The sequence below is a fragment of the Athene cunicularia genome (assembly GCF_003259725.1).
Source record: "Athene cunicularia isolate RWA chromosome 3 unlocalized genomic scaffold, athCun1 chr3_part1, whole genome shotgun sequence".
In the NCBI taxonomy this organism is placed as follows: domain Eukaryota; kingdom Metazoa; phylum Chordata; class Aves; order Strigiformes; family Strigidae; genus Athene; species Athene cunicularia.
This window is the reverse complement of record NW_020799097.1, coordinates 25,877,777-25,897,090: the sequence shown is the minus strand read 5'-3', so window position 1 is coordinate 25,897,090 and position 19,314 is coordinate 25,877,777. Positions and strand designations below refer to the sequence as shown.

At 38.2% G+C, this 19,314-nt stretch overlaps 1 protein-coding gene across 9 annotated transcripts in view; it reads right to left on the bottom strand.

Moving 5' to 3' along the window:
• Positions 1–19,314, bottom strand: part of LRRC1 (leucine rich repeat containing 1) — a 119,881-nt gene that overhangs the window by 100,197 nt on the left and 370 nt on the right. Inside the window, exons 1-11 of one of the 9 annotated variants that reach the window (XM_026844117.1) lie at positions 19,063–19,251; positions 12,366–12,422; positions 10,423–10,535; positions 8,632–9,328; positions 7,107–7,203; positions 6,088–6,261; positions 5,554–5,651; positions 4,601–4,781; positions 3,962–4,085; positions 1,148–1,263; positions 810–1,017 (exon numbers count right to left, since the gene is read on the bottom strand). The exons of 1 other annotated variant lie outside the window; for it this stretch is intronic. In XM_026844117.1, the coding sequence (XP_026699918.1) occupies positions 953–1,017; positions 1,148–1,263; positions 3,962–4,085; positions 4,601–4,781; positions 5,554–5,651; positions 6,088–6,261; positions 7,107–7,203; positions 8,632–9,264 (1,488 nt within the window). In that variant the 5' untranslated portion in view covers positions 9,265–9,328; positions 10,423–10,535; positions 12,366–12,422; positions 19,063–19,251 and the 3' untranslated portion in view covers positions 810–952. Of the gene's footprint in view, positions 1–809; positions 1,018–1,147; positions 1,264–3,957; positions 4,086–4,600; positions 4,782–5,553; positions 5,652–6,087; positions 6,262–7,106; positions 7,204–8,631; positions 9,329–10,422; positions 10,536–12,365; positions 12,423–16,441; positions 16,532–18,683; positions 18,765–19,062; positions 19,252–19,314 lie in introns of those variants that run through there. 7 more of the 9 variants (XM_026844119.1, XM_026844118.1, XM_026844110.1 and 4 more) reach the window with 7 other exon arrangements.

The following is a 19,314-nucleotide window of genomic DNA, read 5'->3' as shown; positions in this document are numbered from 1 at the left end:
ATGAGTTCTACAGGATGACCATAGCATCAAACTGATGATGTTCTTGGTTTCCATCTTTCTACTTGTTCCCAAAATACTATCTCCCACACAAGGACTTAATGCCTTTAGCTGGGATCACACAGTGATAGGTCTGGTTTTAATTATTTACCAAAAAGGTCCCAACTAGATGGAGCTCTTTAATAATACAGAATTTTTCATTAACTCACCATCATGGCCTGTCCTATTTACCCTGGCACTATATAAATGCTGCTTTAAAAAAAGCAATTTGGATTTAAACATTGCCTTCTCCCACCACTCTTTTAGAGGCTTATTGTCTAAGTCAAGTAAAAGAGCTGAAAAGCACATGGTGTCCTGATTAAGGATGTTTCATAGCCCACTTCCAGCAGGTCAGAAGCTGAGCTCCAGGACTGTCTTATAAACAGTCCTCTGTTTCCAGAAGAAAAAAAATCCAACCAAATCATGTTTCATAAAAAGAAAAATATAGAAGTTTCCCTAGGAAAACCTTTGGTGAAAAGATACACTAGGTTTCTAAAACACATTTGTGTGAGATGGCAAGACCTCTTTGCAATTGTATTTAAGTACACCTTGTGGCCATTTCTATGAGACAAACTGCACACATTTTGCCAAGGTTAAATTTAAGTGCTGCTATGAAAAGCTTATGCAAATGTGTACATAAACTGATAAAGACAGCACCTGTAAAAGCCCATATAAACTGATCTGTCATTAGTGTGTACTGACCTTAATTCAATTCAGTTTTCCTCAGTCATGAATAAGAAAGCAGCAGTATGAAAGGACTCAGATGTTTCAATTTTTATTGCACATCGTTTGCCCTGCAATGTTTCGGAACTATTTTAACTAAAGCAAATTGAAGAACCTTTATATTAACATTACTTTCATTAGCTGTGGTATGATATGCAAATAGTCACATAAGCTTCAAACATGCAGCCTCAGTTTATGGTCGTCCAGCTCTACTCTTCAATGCTTTCAAAGTTTTCTTCATGATTGGTGCAATTTCTTCTATAACAAGAAAAGAGACCAGTTAGGATTACAGCTGCAAGTGATTTAAAATGGTATTAGCATAATATTATGCATATATTAATAGCAAGTGAAAACAATTATCTTTATAATCTTAGGAAATTTCATTTACTTTTGACAGGCTTCTTTTCACGTTGAGTCATTACATGTGAGCTAGAGCTTCCACTGTTGCTAGCAGAGACTGGACCTGATGTGTTATTTCTGCCTCTGCTTTCTGGAATAATTCTTCTTTTAAAACAAGAAAATAAGATAAAAGTTAGGATTTGATATCAGACTATTTGCTCTAACTTGTTTTGAAAAAACTAATCACAAACATTTAAGATTTCATACATTTAAAAACCACAGGAAAATTCACATCAGAAGGGATATCAGGAGGTCATCTAGTCCATTTCCATCCTTACATCAAATCTAATAAATGGAAAATTTGTGCATCTTATTTGTCTTTAAAATTAAATTATCATAATTTGTGACAGATCCAAAAGTTTAGCAACACCATTTTGATTCATAATGCCCTGTGCTCTAGTTTGCTCTTCATGTTTATTTTCCTCTTTGAACACAGCTGAACTGCTAGCTAGCTCTGACAGAAAATGAGGACAAATTTACACAAGCTTGCCTTTAAAAAAAAAAAAGTAGGAATATCTAGCAAAAGGCATAATAACTACCCCTAAATATTGGGTTGGAATCATCAATCAGCAAGACAAGGACTGAGGCAGATACAGAGCTAAAAGACAGTTAAACCAAGACAGCATTAAAGCGTAAATGTGATGTCACCAATCTAAGCAGCCTTGTACACTTTAGAGCTGATGTCTGCTACCAGTTATCATACACCACTGCACACTGAACTGCAAACAGCAACCTGTTGGGGATCTGTATGTCTGCCATAGGACCTTTTTAGCTCCTGCAAGACCAGCTTAATCAAAGATTTCAGCTGTGCAAATTCTTCAACTTGTAAAACCAATAGGTTTTCAGAGGACATGGTCAAAGCAATGAGATTAAACTCAATAGTGCCTAAACAAACTCTTGTTTCTCAAGAAGGCAAAGCAACAACCCTCTTACAGCTTCTTTCACACAACAGCAGTTCTTCCTAATTTATCATTCCCAAAACAACAACATGCAGGGCTTTGAGTACATAATTCAGCTATGGGTCCAGAGACTACTGTAGCAGAAAGGACATTTACACTACTGTACTTTAAGCACCTAAACGGGAAGGCTGGTCTGTCACAGCAGAGATACAACCTCCCACAGGGTAACTGAAAGCAAAATCCTAACTTGAAGTGCCTTAAGCTACTGCCTTGATGGTGAACTATCAGGTTGCCCAGAGAAGATGTAGATGCCCCCTCCCTGGAAGTCTTCAAGGCCGGGTTGGATGGGGCTTTGAACAACAACCTGATCTAGTGGAAGGTGTCCCTGCCCATGGCAGGCAGGTATAGAAAGAAGTTTCCTAATTTTATCAGCTAAAGGTGCTACAAAAGCATTGTATCTGGTGTCAAAAGCTCATTTTAAGTTCCTACATCCTACATCCAAGCTGTCATTCCTGCCTCATACAGCCACCATCTTGAGCAGTAAGTCAAGCTCCTGAAATTCACAGAAAACACACTTTCCCATCGTTCTGTAAGGGTTCCCTACCCCCCAGTAAACCCAGGTCAGTTCAGTTATCTAGTTCACGTGCCTAAGACAAAAAAATTACTCAGCACAACTGCAGGCACTCCAGCATCATAACAGAAACAGCCTAAAATGAACATGTCAGGAGAGTCAACTACACTAAGTCAGTCTTGCATCACATTTACAACAGCTTAAGTTTTATGCTCCCTGTTCCCAGCTATCTGTCATTATCCACTGACATTTGTCAACCTGCCTAACTATTCCCTAATTCAGATTAATGAAAAACGTTCCACCTGCCACTCCGTCAAAGGGATAATTTTGAGAGTGCTAGATGAGGAGCAATTATCGCAACATGGGAACAACCACAGGCAATAGGGACAGGGAAGGGCACCATGCTCACCAGCAGCCACAGCAGACTGAGTGACCACATCTTAAGACACCCATGTTCAGGCAGCATGAATACTCTCCATAGCTTTTATGGTCCAGCTGCCAGCACATGGACTCATCAACCCATGGGGTGCTTCTGAATCAAACTGCTGATTTTTCTTTTGGACAAGAACAGATATTCAAACAGTAAAAGCCAGCAGTCTGTCTCCATGTAGTTGAGAAGGGAAGAAGAGGTAGAAGCTAGTTGCTACAGGTTTATCTCCCTGTTGCAGTCATACTCTTGGATACAAGAAAATTCATTAGTTGGCAGGAACAGTGGGACAAACATCACATCTCAGCTTTGTTTTTCATGGCTGTTGAGCTAGTTTGAACTAAGATGTCACAAAGAAAATTTGGCTTTGTGCTATACAAAGAAAACATTTATGGAATCCCAGTTTTCTATTCATACTATCCAGAGATTAGTATGGCAACTGCTACAGACTGACTATTCCAGATACTCCTTTAAACTGCCAAAGAAGAAACCCACCATCAAGAGTATTAAAAGTTGCCGAGACTCATTCTGGTCAGCTATATCCCTCCAGACATCTAACTGGGATTTTATAAAAGCAGGAGAACTTGTGAGGCTACTAGACAGATTCATAAACATGAAACATCCACACTGGAATCTCCCCAGGATGTCAAGCAGCATTAGTGTAGTCTGGAGAAAACTAACAGTGTCCACTCACTCTGCAGCTGGGATGGTGAATTCATCACTAGCACTCTGGAGAAATTTGTAATGACTATGCATGTGCAGCAGAGGAGCACACAAGACTTAAGTTAGTTTCTAGCCACTAGCTGCTTAAAAAAGTAAATAGGGAGCTATTAAAAAAAATTTTGCCAGCAAACTTTTGTACTGACAAAGACATCTAAACTCAGAAGCACAGAACACAACACTTACTTGCACATCTTTATGGGATAAAGTTGGGTGACAGGTCTTGCTGTCCTATGGATTTCTTGCTGTTGGCAAATGTTCCTGGGTGGTTTTGCTGCACCAGTCATATAGGTCATTTTTACTTGCCTGCCTAATACAGAAGCAAGTAGCAGAGGATATGTGACTTTTTTGGCCCTTTATGTTCAAAACTTGGTTGATAATATGGTTGTGTGGCCATTTCAAGGGTTTAAATTGGAAAAAAACCAGTTCAGAAAAGCAGAATCTGGTACCAAAGTAGTAACTGAAACATGGCAAATAGTGTATGCAGTCATGTATACAGTATTTCTTCATATTAACTTTGGTATTTGCAATTACATTTGTACTCTTAGTTGTTGCTTAGAATCCTAAGTCTAACCAGGAAGGAAAGATTTGTCTACTCTATGCTCCAAGTATTATGTATTAATGTACTGTATCAATGCATGTATTTATTTTTTGAGCAACTTGCTTAAATTAAAAATTAAAAGGAACAGTGTTCTTTCTTGATGACTTCTAGAGGGACAGCATTAGTGCTCAGTGCAAACAAATAACAAAACCCTACATATTAAGTGTCAAGAATAGCAAAAGACACTAAGTTTTGTAAGTGGAAAAGCTAACCACAGATTTTACCTTTTGGTTTCTCAGACTGAGCTGAAGCAATACTTTTTGTAAGCCTCTTTAGTTTTTCTTCTCTCTGATTAAACAGTCTCGAGTACATTTCACGCCAAGACTCATATTCCAGAAGACTCTCATTTTTAAAATCTCTTTGGCAGTGTTTCTTCCACAAGTGGTCAGACTCTTCTGTAAACATCTGATTTGAACACAAGATATTTTTACATCTTTGACTTAAGATAACATTTTCAAGACCCAGTCCCCTGGTAGAGAAAGATGCAGAACAAATCCTACAACATATGCTGTGACAGGTACCCCCACACAGAACATGGTAATACCATGCAGAAATACTGACTTTAGTCTAGAAATCACATAGCTTCAAAGAGCAGAGCACTATATTTGAGTTAGTGAGCCATGCTTACAGGCTAGACTTGCATTTCCAGCCCAGGCTCAGGACACACTAGCTCTCAACTTTAGGTGTGCAGAGAAATAGCCAGCTTGCACTACAAAATGCTGCACACTCAGAACCTCAATGTTCAAATTCATCATGTAGTTGAAGTCCTAACAAGGTAGATAAGAAATCTACCACATACATGAAATGTCACCCCAGACACTTCCTGATTGGTATGCTTTGCAGCCTTAACAGTTTGTAACTTGAAAACAGTTGGTTCTATTATGACTTTCCCAGCTATTTCAGGGGTAAATACTATGGTCTTTTTTATTATCATTATTTTTAGAAACATAAATACTTTTCTACCCACAGTGGCTTTAACTTACTCATCAGTAATAATTCTTTGAAATTACTTAAATCCTGACACTTGAGAAAGGGAGGCAGCTGAACTCAAAGAAATAAGTGTGCAAGACAGAAAGCCACTGTAACCCACGGAGAATATCAAAAAGGGTGCAAAGAAGGCAAAACCAGATGCCTCATGTCCTCCATGATTCCCTGAAATTAACAAGGCAGAATTTACCGGATTACATTCCTCTATTTGAGACAACTGCTCTGCCGTGCAACGTGTTAGAACAGGCTCAAGAACTTCAAAGGGCACACCTCCTACTTTACGCAGCACTACAAAAAAAGGACAGTACTTTCAGTAGGTTATTTCTTTTACTCAGTGGGTAACATCACTCAACTTTAAAAAAATTTAGCAAGTACCAACAGAACATGTTTTGAAGTCAGGCTATGAAAATATTTATGAATCAGCAGTTCCATACTGACTGGCAGTTACATTTGAGGATGGAGAAAGTATCTTTGACTAGATATTGCTCCATCTGTAGTGATGTGCATCACTCCCCTCTGCCTACACAAGGGAATAAACAAATTCTTGATTACTCATTCTAATTTATGTAAACAAACATGCTGGAAGGAAAAAAATCATCACGTTTTTGGCTTATAATTTATAGGACATTATATTTTAACTAAAATTGGAACTTTTAAAAAAGTAAGCTTTCGAAACGAAACTACATTTTAGCACAGCCTGCTACAAATCCTTTCAAGTACTCACAATCAGTATTATTTTGAAGCACACGGATGCACTGTTCATACAGTGTCAGCATCTTTGAAAGACAGACTGTTTTAGAGCCGGAGTAAACTTGCATTTTAGAGTTCAGTCTCTGTCCTGTGAATTGACCCATCTCACTGACTTGCTTGGGTGCTTCTACAACAGGTGCTAGGGGAGCTGTAAACAAAACATCAGGCAGGGTTTCCTTTACCTCCTGACATTTTACAATGCTTTAAACATTCAGCTTTGAGAGAAACACAGCTGGTAGGGCACATGTATACTCTTTTTTTCTTGAAATACAAAGCTATGGTGTTACAGTTCGGGGCCCTGACACATATGATGTGTTACAAAGTTCATTTATCATCATCTAACACCAAGACAGCATGTACACTGCAAATGAGCTGCACCAACTGAAACCAGCCTTACATTATTTAGCTCAGGTCTATAGGAGCTGTATTCACATCTAGTTATCACTATTATCAGCCTACAGCACATTACTGACCTTCCACATTATCCTAGAGAAGCCAGAAGCTGCAACAACAGTGATGTTTCAAGACAAGAGTGATTATGAAATCACTGAAACCTCACAGGAGCTGCAAGGGGAACCACTGGCACTTTGTGTCACCTACCTATAAAGATGTTAGCAAGTTCCTACATGGAAGCTAGACTTAGTGCTTCCCATATTTGTTTTATCTAATATAATTTCTCCTAAAGCTTTGCCTGCTATAAGGTACAGACAGGAGTAAAGATAAATGGAGCCTGAAGAACTACCACCTGATCTACACCTTCTCTACATCTGTGGTAACCTTCCACAGTATTTCTTTATTTAGCAAGCCATAAGAGGGAAGTCTTTAACTTACTTCAGCTTCAACATGATTTCTACAGATGAGAAAATAAAGGTGAGGCATTTCTCTGTGATGGACAGCTGAGCTTAGTTTATTAGAAAGGGGATAAAGACATCTCTACATAGAGCTGTAAAAACCTTCACTATTTCACATTCAACAGCCTTGAACACTACTTACCTTTAAAGTCTGCAGCATATGGAGATGAGATTGAGATGCCTGTCAGAAATTTAGGCAGTGGAGTATTAAGAAGATCTTGGAGGGATGCCACCTTGGCCTGTACATAGTCAAGGAAACATTGCTTCAACATTACAAATTCAGGTTTACCGAGGCTTAAAATAATCTACAAAAAACACCTTAAGTAAACCCCAAAGTTAACTAGGATAACTAGAATTATTGCTTTTCTGCACTAAAATTTACTCTCTGGATTACTTTTCAGCATATCCTTTCATACTCTATTTACCAAGACTACATCAGAAAAGGAACTTAGTGGGATATCTGCAATCAGTGCATAAAAAGAGATTAAATAACAGAGTAGATGTGTTCAGCTAACAGGCTTTCAGATAAATCACTATTAAGGTTAGAGGCATGCAGTGAATGAGACAAAACTGCGAGATGACAAAATCATAATTAAATGTTTAAAGGCAAACTAAATGCCATCATGAAAGACAACAAACAGCTTTATACCTGGTTCTATCAAGGCTCCTATATTGTGCTAGATAAGACATATAGCCCAAAATTTTCACAGACTGTTGCAGAGGCTGGTAAGGACAGGTCCCTACAAACGATCAGAATTATATGCAATGTCTAAACTGGGTCTTAGGTGTCCTCCAATTCTAAACCAGGCATTTATAGTCCAAAACTTGCACCTCCCTGCACTTCATTTCAGTATCTTTAATAACTTTTCATGGCTGCTTGAACATTCAAGATTTTTCCTCAAACAGTTTATGCTGGATTATCATACACAAGCCTCTACATTAATATTACTCTATTTGGGACAGAAGATAACACATTCAGATTGCATCTTCACAATAAAAGCCTGGAGCTTTCATGTCACAGTAAAGAAAAACTTAAGACACCTCTAATTCCCAGTACACAAAAGGGCTTCATTTAAAAGGTCCAATTAATACACGTTTAGATCTACCTTGGCTCAGAGGAGCCACTTAAACTTCCTTAACTTCATGAGATTAGGATAGTCCACATTATGGACACGTATAAACTACTTTTATATCCAATACTGTGGTTTACTTCAATGCATTAAAAGAAAGTTTAGTTCCACTGCAAATCTAAGATTCACTATTAAAGAACCACAGCATCTGACAAAACACCTGTGCTATACACAAACAGCTGCTACAGTCACAAACCAGGCGGGTCAAGCATAGAAGAAGGGGACATCTTTCCAAAGGTAAGTACCTTTACTTTACAGGTAGAAATCAGATTAGCTGATATGGATCAAAGACTATTGCCATATTAGAAATAATCCCAAAAATACAGGACAAGTCAATTGTAAACTGCCAGTATGCAATAAACAATCATTTTTTTTCCCCAATTATTGCAATTTTTGGCAATTGCAATGTAGCTGATATATCATAGCCATGCAATCTGTTGCTTAAAATAAATATAGCTTAATTTCACTGAAAATAAGAGTCCAAAGCACTTATTCATCTGCAGTTTACTTATTATTTTCAACCATGCAGTGGCTTACCTTTTTATTAGGAGTTTCTGAGTGATCACCCTCACATTTTTTTACATCTTTCTCTCCCACTTTGACATGAGAAAATTTTGAAATCTTCTGTGGTAATGAGCTGTTCTGTTCACTGCACTTCTTTGGCTGTTCACCTGTAGAACAAGCCTTCCTCTTTCTTTTTTTGGTAACTTGATCATAATTAAGATAAGCTTCAAAAGACATAGTAGGGGGCTCAAATTCCTCATCACTAGATAATTCAGCTTTTCTTTTTATGACAAGTTTTTGGGTTTGTTTCTTCACATGCTTATGATCTCTCTGCTCAGAAGCATCCTTACTAGGCTTTGCTTTCAGGGGTGAAAAGTCTTTATTGGCTGCAGAGGAACACCGCTTTTTTGAAACTTTCTTGCTGTCTGTGGAGGTTCTCTCTTTGAAGTCACTTTCCTTAGCTTGAGGATTGGTATCCCGGGAAGCATGCCTAGAACCACTGTTGCTACATTCTTTATTATCACATTCTTTTTGAGACTCGGAATCTCTGCTTTTGTAGGTCTTTTCATTACAAGTACACTGCTTATTCAACTTTTTAGAAATGGGAGCATTACTGGAACTTCCAGAGGCCAGTACAGATGCTTTGAACTTCTCTGAAAGATTCATCTCCTTGGAAACAGAAGATTTTGTCTCATCTTTTTTGGTATTTTGTTTTCCTCCTCTGTGACCACTGCAACATAAAAATAATCTCATCCCATGCTACATCTGATGCTAAATTCTTAAACAAATCAATCTTTTTATCTATACTAGTAAAATTAAAAGCATTAAATCACACCACATGTCAATTTTATGAGACCCAGAACTGTGCTTTGCTCTTATTCTTCCATTATCTGTACAGAATCCTAGAGAAGCAGCTCTTGGGTCCAGCACCACTAAATACTGCAGGAATTGACAGTAAGATAAGTGGGGAGTTGGAACATAACCATCAATAGGAAAACATGCCTTACAGTACTATTTGCTTATAACATATTGGATACCACTTTTTACACAAGTCTCCCTGCATGCTTTACAACACAGACACGGTACTTTAAATAACTGGGAGAAAGAAAATTGACAACATGCTCTGTAGGTGATACAGATTGCAACAGGTCAGCCTTTATGCTTTTCTTCTCATAGGTTTTGGTATTTCTTTTTCCCACTGTGTGAACAACTTCAGATTTAAAATGCACTATTTAGTCAATTTAAATCTTTGGCTTTCTCAGCTCAACTGCCTCAAGTTACCAGAGGTCTGCAAAACATCTAAAGCACAGTCAGCCTGGCCACAGCAGTGGTGACTGCTTCATTCTGAGAAGAAATTGCATCTCCTCAGTGTGACTCCTCCAATATTGGAAGCGCCCCTCAGTCCATAAGAGCATTATAGGAAAGCTTTCTATACAACCAAATCACTGGAGAGCTACCTCATTTAGCCACCACCTCCAGGAAAACAGAGCAAGCTTCCCACTTTCCTGAAGAAGTGCATAACAGTACCCATCACTGGCTTAGTCCTGCTTTCATCAGCTGGGACCTAAGAACTTGTGCCAGTCAAAAAAAAAAAAAAAAGCAGTTGAAGTCTGAGTCCTGGCTGGCTAATTGACCAATACTAGTTGCTCTGATTTGTTTTCTGGTATTTTATAAGACAAAGACTCATTTCCTCCATTCAATTTATGCATTTGTCCTAATGTATATTTGTCATTCCAAACACTTTCCTAAGCTTTCAAAGATGTATTTTATAAAGTTACACTACAGTACAATTAATTTTTAGAAAAAAAGTTAGATCACACCTACCTATTATTTTCTGGAGGAATAAGTTTTTTCCACTGTTTTACCAGGGTTTTAGCTAGATTCCCAGCAGTGTCATGTTTCCTAAAACCATTAACTGTTTTGCCTATGCCAGTTTCCTGTTGAAGATAGTACAAGAAAGATGGTCAGAATAAATCACAAGTAACACCACAAATAAGACCTTCTCTAAAACTGCTACAAGCAGTATTAGCCTAGTAATCAGAGCAAGCTTATGGCAGCTAAAGAAATAAATGCACTATTTATACTGCAAACAGAACTGAAAGAAAGGTAAATATTTATAACAAGTACAGGGAACAAGATGCAGTATTAATTCATAAAACTAAAAGTAATTTTCCTCCATTAAATATACATATTTCAGGAATTTCTCTTGGTTCAAATGCTTAGATGCACAAAATACATACTGTTCCAGGGAACTAATCAACTCAAATTCCCTTTAGGCTTATACAGGTACATTTTAGCATGCTAGAGAGCACATAAAATGGATGTATTATAATCTAAAATGCATCTCAATCGGGAGTACTATGGGGTAGAGGGGTCAGAGGAGCAGAGTTCATATGGCCAAACTCAGTTTCAGCCACAAGAAAAACCTTGACATTTAAAACCCATCATTTTCTGGTTTTCCCCAGTACAATTGTTGTCACATTACCATTGTGCCTTCAAGCCTTACTCTAGTGAGTTTTATGTTAAGTACAATTATCTTGCAGTCTTTGGGTGTATATAGAATCACAGGTGATTTTTTTTTTAAATCGTGTGTTCTCAGTATCTCCGATTCATTAACTCTCACTTTTATGATACATACAAAACCTGGAATTCACTAGGTTCGCAGAAACCTGTTAATGCTCTTGCTAACTAGTGATACCCCTGTGAAGTCTGAACAAGAGCTACATATGTGCTACTCCCACATAATCATCTCACACCTTAGAAAGCACTTGTATAGAAGCTAAATATCCTTAAAGTGAATTTAATTTGAGCAATACTGGTTTGGTAAGTCAGTGTATTACAAACAGATGCAAGAAGTTTGGTGGAATTATTTCCTAAAGCAATTTATGTTCTTCCAGTGCATTAAAAATAGGTGGAGTCCTCAGTTGCAAGATAACTCTTTCCTCTATTTGACTTGAAGGTTTCCATCAAAATCTGTCACATTATAAAACATGCAAGTTTGCTGGAAACATGAACTGTCTGCAGAAGCCTTTTCATTCTAAACAACTAACTGCAATACGGAATTATTTTGTTTTCCAACAAAAATAAAGAAATAGTGCTGTATTCCAGTAGAAGTCTACCAGTGTTTAGGCAGGCAAATGCTTTTGCCTGAATAGGCCAGCCAAACGTCTTAACTACCATATTTTTCTCTTATTCTTCAAAGAACTCTCTCAAAATACATGTTTCTCTTCTTCACAAAATACAGACACATTGCTCATAGTAACTTGAAGCTTCATAGACCAGTGTGAGAATTTCCAATATAAAATTTGATAGAATGCAGCTTGGATAAGGATACAAGTCACAAGTATCCTTACTTGGGGTACCTGGTCTTTAAATGAAAGAAACTAACCTTGAGCTGCTAATAAAAGACAGAAAATTGAGACAACTGACCTAAAGAATGGTTCACCCATATTTGCTTTGTTTTAAGCATTGACCCAAAAGCAGTTTTACAGCGATAAGAAACCAACCCTGAGTAGCAAAGTGTTTTCTATATGCTCAGATTCCTGCTCAGTACTATCACCATTGGCACAATAGTGCATTTGTCAAGTCATATGCCCAGCTTCCAGCTAGCTTTTGGAAAAGGCTCTGTGGTTCCTTGAACAGAGCTCTAAAAAAAAAAATAAAAATTATGATTAAGAGTTAAAACTACAAAACGCAACAATTCCAGACTCCTGACATTTTCACAGTAATTCACTACAAAATAGTTAAATATATTATTGGTTACTTACCACTAGAATATCCAGTGATATATCCAAATCCTGTAGTACTTTAAGCGTTTTTAAAATCTGGAAGGAAACATTAGATTTTTTTAAAACAAATATTCATTAATTCTACTCTGGTTTTATCCTCCTCAGCTACATGTTTAATTCAAAAATACTCAGTAGTGTCAAAAGGAATACTCAGTAACTTCAGGAGAATGTAAACACTCCTTTACCACACATCAGGACTCTGCCTGAGGTCAGTGCTGTGAACCAGTACAGTTCTGTCAACCCCTCAACTTCAACAATACCAGATTATCCAGTATTTTTACCACTACACAGTGGTAAAACCACTATCCACAATTTACCACTACACAGATTACATTAAAGATACAGTAGTACAGGCCCCCACTTCTCATGCAGCAGTTACCCTCATTTGTCCCAGAACTGATAAAAAAGCTGCATTATGCAGAACCAGCACAATGCAAAAAAGCAGCAAGTCTCCCAGCAGGTCTCCCAGTCAGCAACATCATCAGCCCAGGCCACAAAAGGACAACAGGGCTGGTGGCAGCCCAAGTTGCAAAAAATACGGTTTGAACACTTGACTGCAATTTAACAAAATGAGCTCAAGCTAGAACAGCTGTTTTGTTTCACACTGACGAGGTATACACCTGTTACAAAAAACATTTCCAAAGCAGAATATAATTTTTCAAATACAAAATGACTCATCTTCCTCTGATAAGTGTCTTAGTAACACAAAAATCCCATTTATAAGTGGAGTTTAAATTTCTTTGGCAATGGGTATACAGCACCCCTGACTCTTGCAGTTGACCACACACAAGCAATTTGCCTTATCTTTCACAAACTTCCATGAAGCTATGTTATGTAGATGACAGAATTAATGTGCAACAGAAGAAAGACTAAAAAAATGCTGTTACAAAGCCTGGCATACTAATCAAGTTTTTCAGATCATTACCACTTCTAAATGCAGTGGCAGGAACCTGCAGGAATGCAAAACAGACTACCCAGAAATATTTTAACTACAATAACAGCTACGATAAATGATGAACTGTCATTTATTATATTAAATATTGCTTCTGAAATGGTGTTGCAGGAAGTACAACAGGTACTAAAATAGCAAACTCGAAGAAACAATTTACAAAGAGCAGTGGGGGGGGTATTTTTCTCTACTGTTGTTCTAAGTTTCATGGCTCTTATAATGTATTAGTAATGGAATCCCACACTTAACATTGAATTTCATTGTGTACAGTAGGCTCTATCGACATGCCTGGCATGCAGTTCTTCCTGTACATCATTCACCCTGCCCTAGCTTCTGAGACCTACAGAAGTACAGGAGAAATGCTTCACAGCCTGGGAAAACATGAGAAAAGCTGTAATGGTAAGATGTACACCTAAGAACAGAGGTAACAAATCAACTCTCCCAAAAAGTTCAGCTAGCTACAAAATGGCGGGATGCCTATGAAAAAGCTTCCCGACGAAAATTTCAGAACCCGTACAAAAGCCATGTGAAGTTATGTTTATCTCCTACTTAAGACAGCGCCTGAGCTAGCAAGTTGTATTAAGAATATACACAAGAGAACTACTCTTCCTTCTGAGAAGGATTTAAGCTTAACATTTAGCTTTTTCCAGGTACTTCACAGATATAGGCTACATATTTTGTGATCTGAAGACTTTTTCTAAATAATCCCATCAGGAAAAAAATGTTTTGCAAAGATGCTTAAGTAGAAAAAATAATAATGGCTCACAATGTTAATTATAAGCATTGTCAGGCTAGTTAATTTTTTTATTTAATTTAAAAATATATCCCCGTTCATTTAATTTATTTTGCAATGAAAAAGGAAGTAACCCATTGCTGACAGGTTATATTGTGCTATATAGCATGACTAGATACTCAAGAAGTGCACACCACTGGGAACAAATATAAGTTCGTCTCTGGCTGGTGATATGTGTAAAAAATATTAAAAGATGCTTTCATCAAGCTACAAAGAGCATAGGGGTTTTCAGTGTTTCTTCTTGTTGGGTTTTTGACTAAGCTAATTCATAAAGCCAAGTTCATTTCAGAAGAACAGATTCAGGAAACAGGCAATTACTATTCATATGACTTAAAGCCAACAGGCTAAATTACAAAAGTACCTAGATGACAAGCATATCCAAAAGCAGTCAACACATTTTAATGAAAGACAAAGCTTTCAAGTTTTTCTAAACCAAAGACCACACTGTTCATTTTGCCTTCTTGATATGTATATCACATTTGTCAAATTAAGACAAACAAGGGGGGTTCATTAAGAACAAAATAGAAAGCATTGATCAAAGACTCTGACAAAACTTTCAGCAGAAGCAATCCTGATCTTGAAAGCAGGGAACAGCTCAGGCTGCAGTGAGATTGACAGCTATACATGTACGGGACTATCAAAGGAGAAATCTCCATTTGCGTTGTACTGTTGCTGGGCAATGTAAATGGTATCATCCAGCCTGACAGTAGTAATCACCCACCTCTGAACCCTCGCATTTAGACTGACTTACAGACACAATCAGGAAACAAGCAAATTTAATTTGTGGTAAACATCAGTAACAGCAGAGAAACATTGTATTTATCCTATTTGCTAGAGAGTTCTGATTTCTCTATGAAAGACTATGAGGTGCTGTTTGTTTTTTAAAGTACAAATACCAAGCTCCAGTATCTATCAGACTTTGGCAAAGGCCACACAAGGTATACTGTGAAGACACAGTAAAACCTGTCACTGAAACTAAAGCTTGTCAGAAACATGATCTTTGGTGTCATGATATTTATATGGTGCACCCTTACAATTATTGCATAAAATAAGGCAAAAGGATAAAGTAATTTATCTGAATCCTGTTCTGAGCAGGCTTTCAAAAAGAAAGTGAAGACTGATCGTTGTGGTGCCTTGCTCTAACCATATCTTTTACCCATCTAGCTCTTATCTCACTGGACTGTACCCAGTAATTTTCCCCCAAGTTCTTCCATATACACAATACATATACAACCCTCCACTGGTTTTCAGACTATTGTGCCTTGCATACCACTATCACCTATACTCTCATGGAAAAACTATTAACTTTAAAAGACATGGTAAACTTTATAGAAAAATTATGAAGGCCGTAAAAGTTACCTCTATATACAATTCCTGAACTATACTACATAATCCCTAAATACTGATTTCTCAAGAATGATCCAAAGCCTTTAGGATTGTTGTTTTTCCAATAAATGATACTCAAAGAAAGCCTAAGACATGAATCTTCATGCAATGTAAACAGACACCAGAAGCAGAGCCTTGTGGACAAACTGAGAGCTGTAACACACATACTGGTGTGAGTCAAAAGCAAAGGTGACAATAGGAGCAAGAGCGAGCCAAGATGAAGGGGAGGAGGGAAAGCAGGCAGGCATTTGGAAAGTGGAGGGCAATGATAATGAGCAATGGTTAAGAAACATGTGAGCAAACAAAATTTTCCAGAGTCAAAACTGAAAGCAAAGTGATGACAACAGATCCCAGGTGTGCCAAGTTTAGTCTCTTCCCCCTGCACCAATGTTGCTCCGTCATCCCTTATACGAGCATTGTGCAGTCATTTTTTCTAGCTAAGCCTGGACCCTCACGAAGGATGGGACCCATTAACAAGTCCCCAGACCATCCATGGTCAAGGGACTGACTGAACATTTCACCACAGTAACTCTTTCCTGCTTCTCTCCTTCCCTCCTTGCTCACCAGCTGCACCTCTCTCAAAGGGATCCCTGTAATTATTTAGTTCATTCTCTTCTATAACACAACCCATAAAATTTCACCAAGTCCATAACTTCTGCCTGAGCTAGACACCTCATCTGAAAGAGCACCAAGACTTCGAAGACATGTTAGAAAAACCCAACACATTCCCAAGCAAGTCATTCCCATGACCTCAGTTAAAAACTAAAACCAAAAACCAAAAACCCGACCAAATTAAAAAAAAACCCACAACCAAACCGTTTGCCTAACTAAATTTTGTCTAATTTTGTCTTCAGCTGTTGAATAATCTAATTATCTCTTCCTGATAATTAAAGGAATCTTCTTTCAAACACTAATTACACACTTTACCTTGGTTCTTTAGTTTCTGCAGGTTATGCTAACCAGAGCTATAGCCATTCTTTGGCTGTCCTATCTTTCCAGCTCAGCAGTGTTGTTTTTAAAAACAGTCCCCAGAACAGGACATAATATTCCTGTAATTGTCCCTCTAATACTATATAGGAGTAATAACATAACCCTGCTAAGCTACCCAAAGATAGCATTTATTCCATAAGCCACTGCATTGTACTGCAATTTCATGCTCAACTGGTAATACATCAGAGCTCCAAATCATTTTCTGAGTCAGTGCTCTCCAAAATACAGTCCCCTATCCTAAATGACCTATATTCATAGCTCCTAGCTGTGACTTTCCACTGAACTATGTTAAAATGCGTGTTGCTCAAATGAGCGTAGCCTAGCACATGATGAAAGTTGGTTTCTAGAAGAGTCTCTGACACAAATTACTTCAGCATTTAAGGCATTTCACTACAATGCTTGCTGTCTTCTAAATTAAGAAAGATTTGAGTAGCATCATGTCAAGAACAGATGCATAATCATCCCCCACCCCAGAAAACCTCCACTACAAACCCACAACCAAACCCACAACTCAACATTGTTTTCTGATGAGCCCTGACATTTTTGGTGAGTGCAATTGAAATCCATTCTATGTATTGCATCAGGTCAATAACATTGCTACTGTAATCAGCATCATACAGAAACAACTCAAATGCCTTAAGAGATTTGTATGTATTTATGACAGTATCTGCTGAATATAATTTGAGATAAATTTGGCAATACATATCTACATAGAGCCTCATCGAGTAGCATGGATCATGGCACCAACCCCTAATTCTGCATCATCTACATCTTATATGCAACATCATGCACCTACTCAACACATTTCTTCATGATCAATGTCAACTACAACAATTTCATTTACCTGTACAAACAGTAGTACTTTTTTCCTGTCCTGATGAACTTCCCTAGTACCTTGAGCATCACACAATACCTAAATCATTAGTTCAGTTCATTCTTTGGTCAATTTTCTGCAAATTCACAGGGTAGCTCTCAAACCATGCACATTAAGAAGCTTTTGGCATGAACAATCTATGTTCTGCATCTTCCCTGGTTGCTAGAAGATCAAAAACTATTCAACAATTATTAAAAAGTGCCAAGACAAATATTCTCAAGTATGGGCAGAAATATTCAACAACACCAACATTTACCTACGTACAGGTCTGTAATATTTTCATTATTCTTTCCACACATACCTAAACCCCTCCTCTTTGCCTTTAAAGATGATATGCACATGCTTTCTATTACTAGATTTACAATTTATTAGTAGTGCATTTCATGACTGCAATTTACAGCTGTCAGTTTCTCACTTCCCCTACCACCCCTTAGCCCCTGGTATCTGTAAATATTTCTATTTCACTACACAGTTTTACAGCAGAAGTACTGCAGCACCACCATTAGTCCCATTTTATGCAGCACCTGCATTTCCTCCCTTAATGGAACCAATCTGCCAGGGCTATTCACATTTTTCACTAGATTGTGGTCTGAAACTTATTGTTTCAGGAACAATTAAACATTAGCTACCTGTAGAGTAGGTAGCTCTGTCAGAAGAGCAGCATATCAACACCAACCCCAAGTATTAAGAAATTCAAAGACTATAATACCTGACCATTACTGTAGCACAAGAAGAAATTTTAGGTTCATTGAACTGCAAAGTAAAACATCTGAAGAAGCACCTGTGCAGATGTTTGCATTTTGGACAGATACAGCCTACAGCACTGGCACTCAGGAAGATATTAGAACATTATGGGCTAAGAAAATCAGTATTTCCTATATGTGCATACACATGCACGCTTTGAAATCACACAGTAGATATGATAAATAAGTGCATTTTTCAAGTTCATTAACTACCAAATACAATGCAGATTAAATTTTACTGCTGCCCTCTGCTTTCAAATACTTCCACAAACTTGTTCCCAGTTTTAATGTCTTAGAAATCTGTCATGGCAAATGCACTCTCTACTTTCAAACTGAATTTAACCCTCAAAAAAAACCCCACCCTTCTGAATACACCATCAGTCAAATGTGATTTATTAATTCGTAAAACACTGAGGTCGGTTGAGCACATACTGCTTTGTTCTCATTTTCTTTAGAGTCCTGGCTTTGTTCTCATTTTCTTCAGAGTTCAGAGAACACAGAGTGCCCTCTTTCCGCCACCACCCTGGAGCCTGTGCTTATCTCCCCATCTGCCTCTCAGTACCTCAAGAGTGTCAAGCACAGCTCCCACGGGCTACTCTGAACCATCTCCCCGCTGATGTTTGCTTGCTTCAAGTATTCCTTATCTAGTCCTTGCAGCTACTGAGCAGCCCCCCTATCCTACTGAGGTTGTTTAATTTCTTTCAGAGATAAGAGCAGCTTTGTTCTCACACCAGGAATAACAACACAGGGTGTGACAGCTCCTACTCTTCTTGCTCTGCACCATTAAAATAAAGCAGAAACACCTATTTCACCAAAAAAAAAAAAAGCTCTTAGGAACATAGAAATTAGCACTCTGGCTGCTGTGTTTTGACCTTCTGGCCAGGCTGAGAAGACTTGACACTGCCAACATTACCTCTTAGATGTAAAGACATGACACCCACTTTCGGTTGCCCTTCTCCTCACATAACTGCATGCATGGCCTCTTGGCCACGCACAGAAAGCTTGAGCCCTTACCCACTCGGGAAATAACCACACGTGACCTGACCACTACCCACCCCTCCTTCAACCCCGCCTGGCCATGACAAGGGAGGGAAAGGACATGGAGACCCCGGGCCAGCATCACAGGCACAGGCTCCCCCGGGAGCGGCCCAGCGGGCTGCGCTCAGCTCCCACAGCCCTCTCCCTGTCTCTTA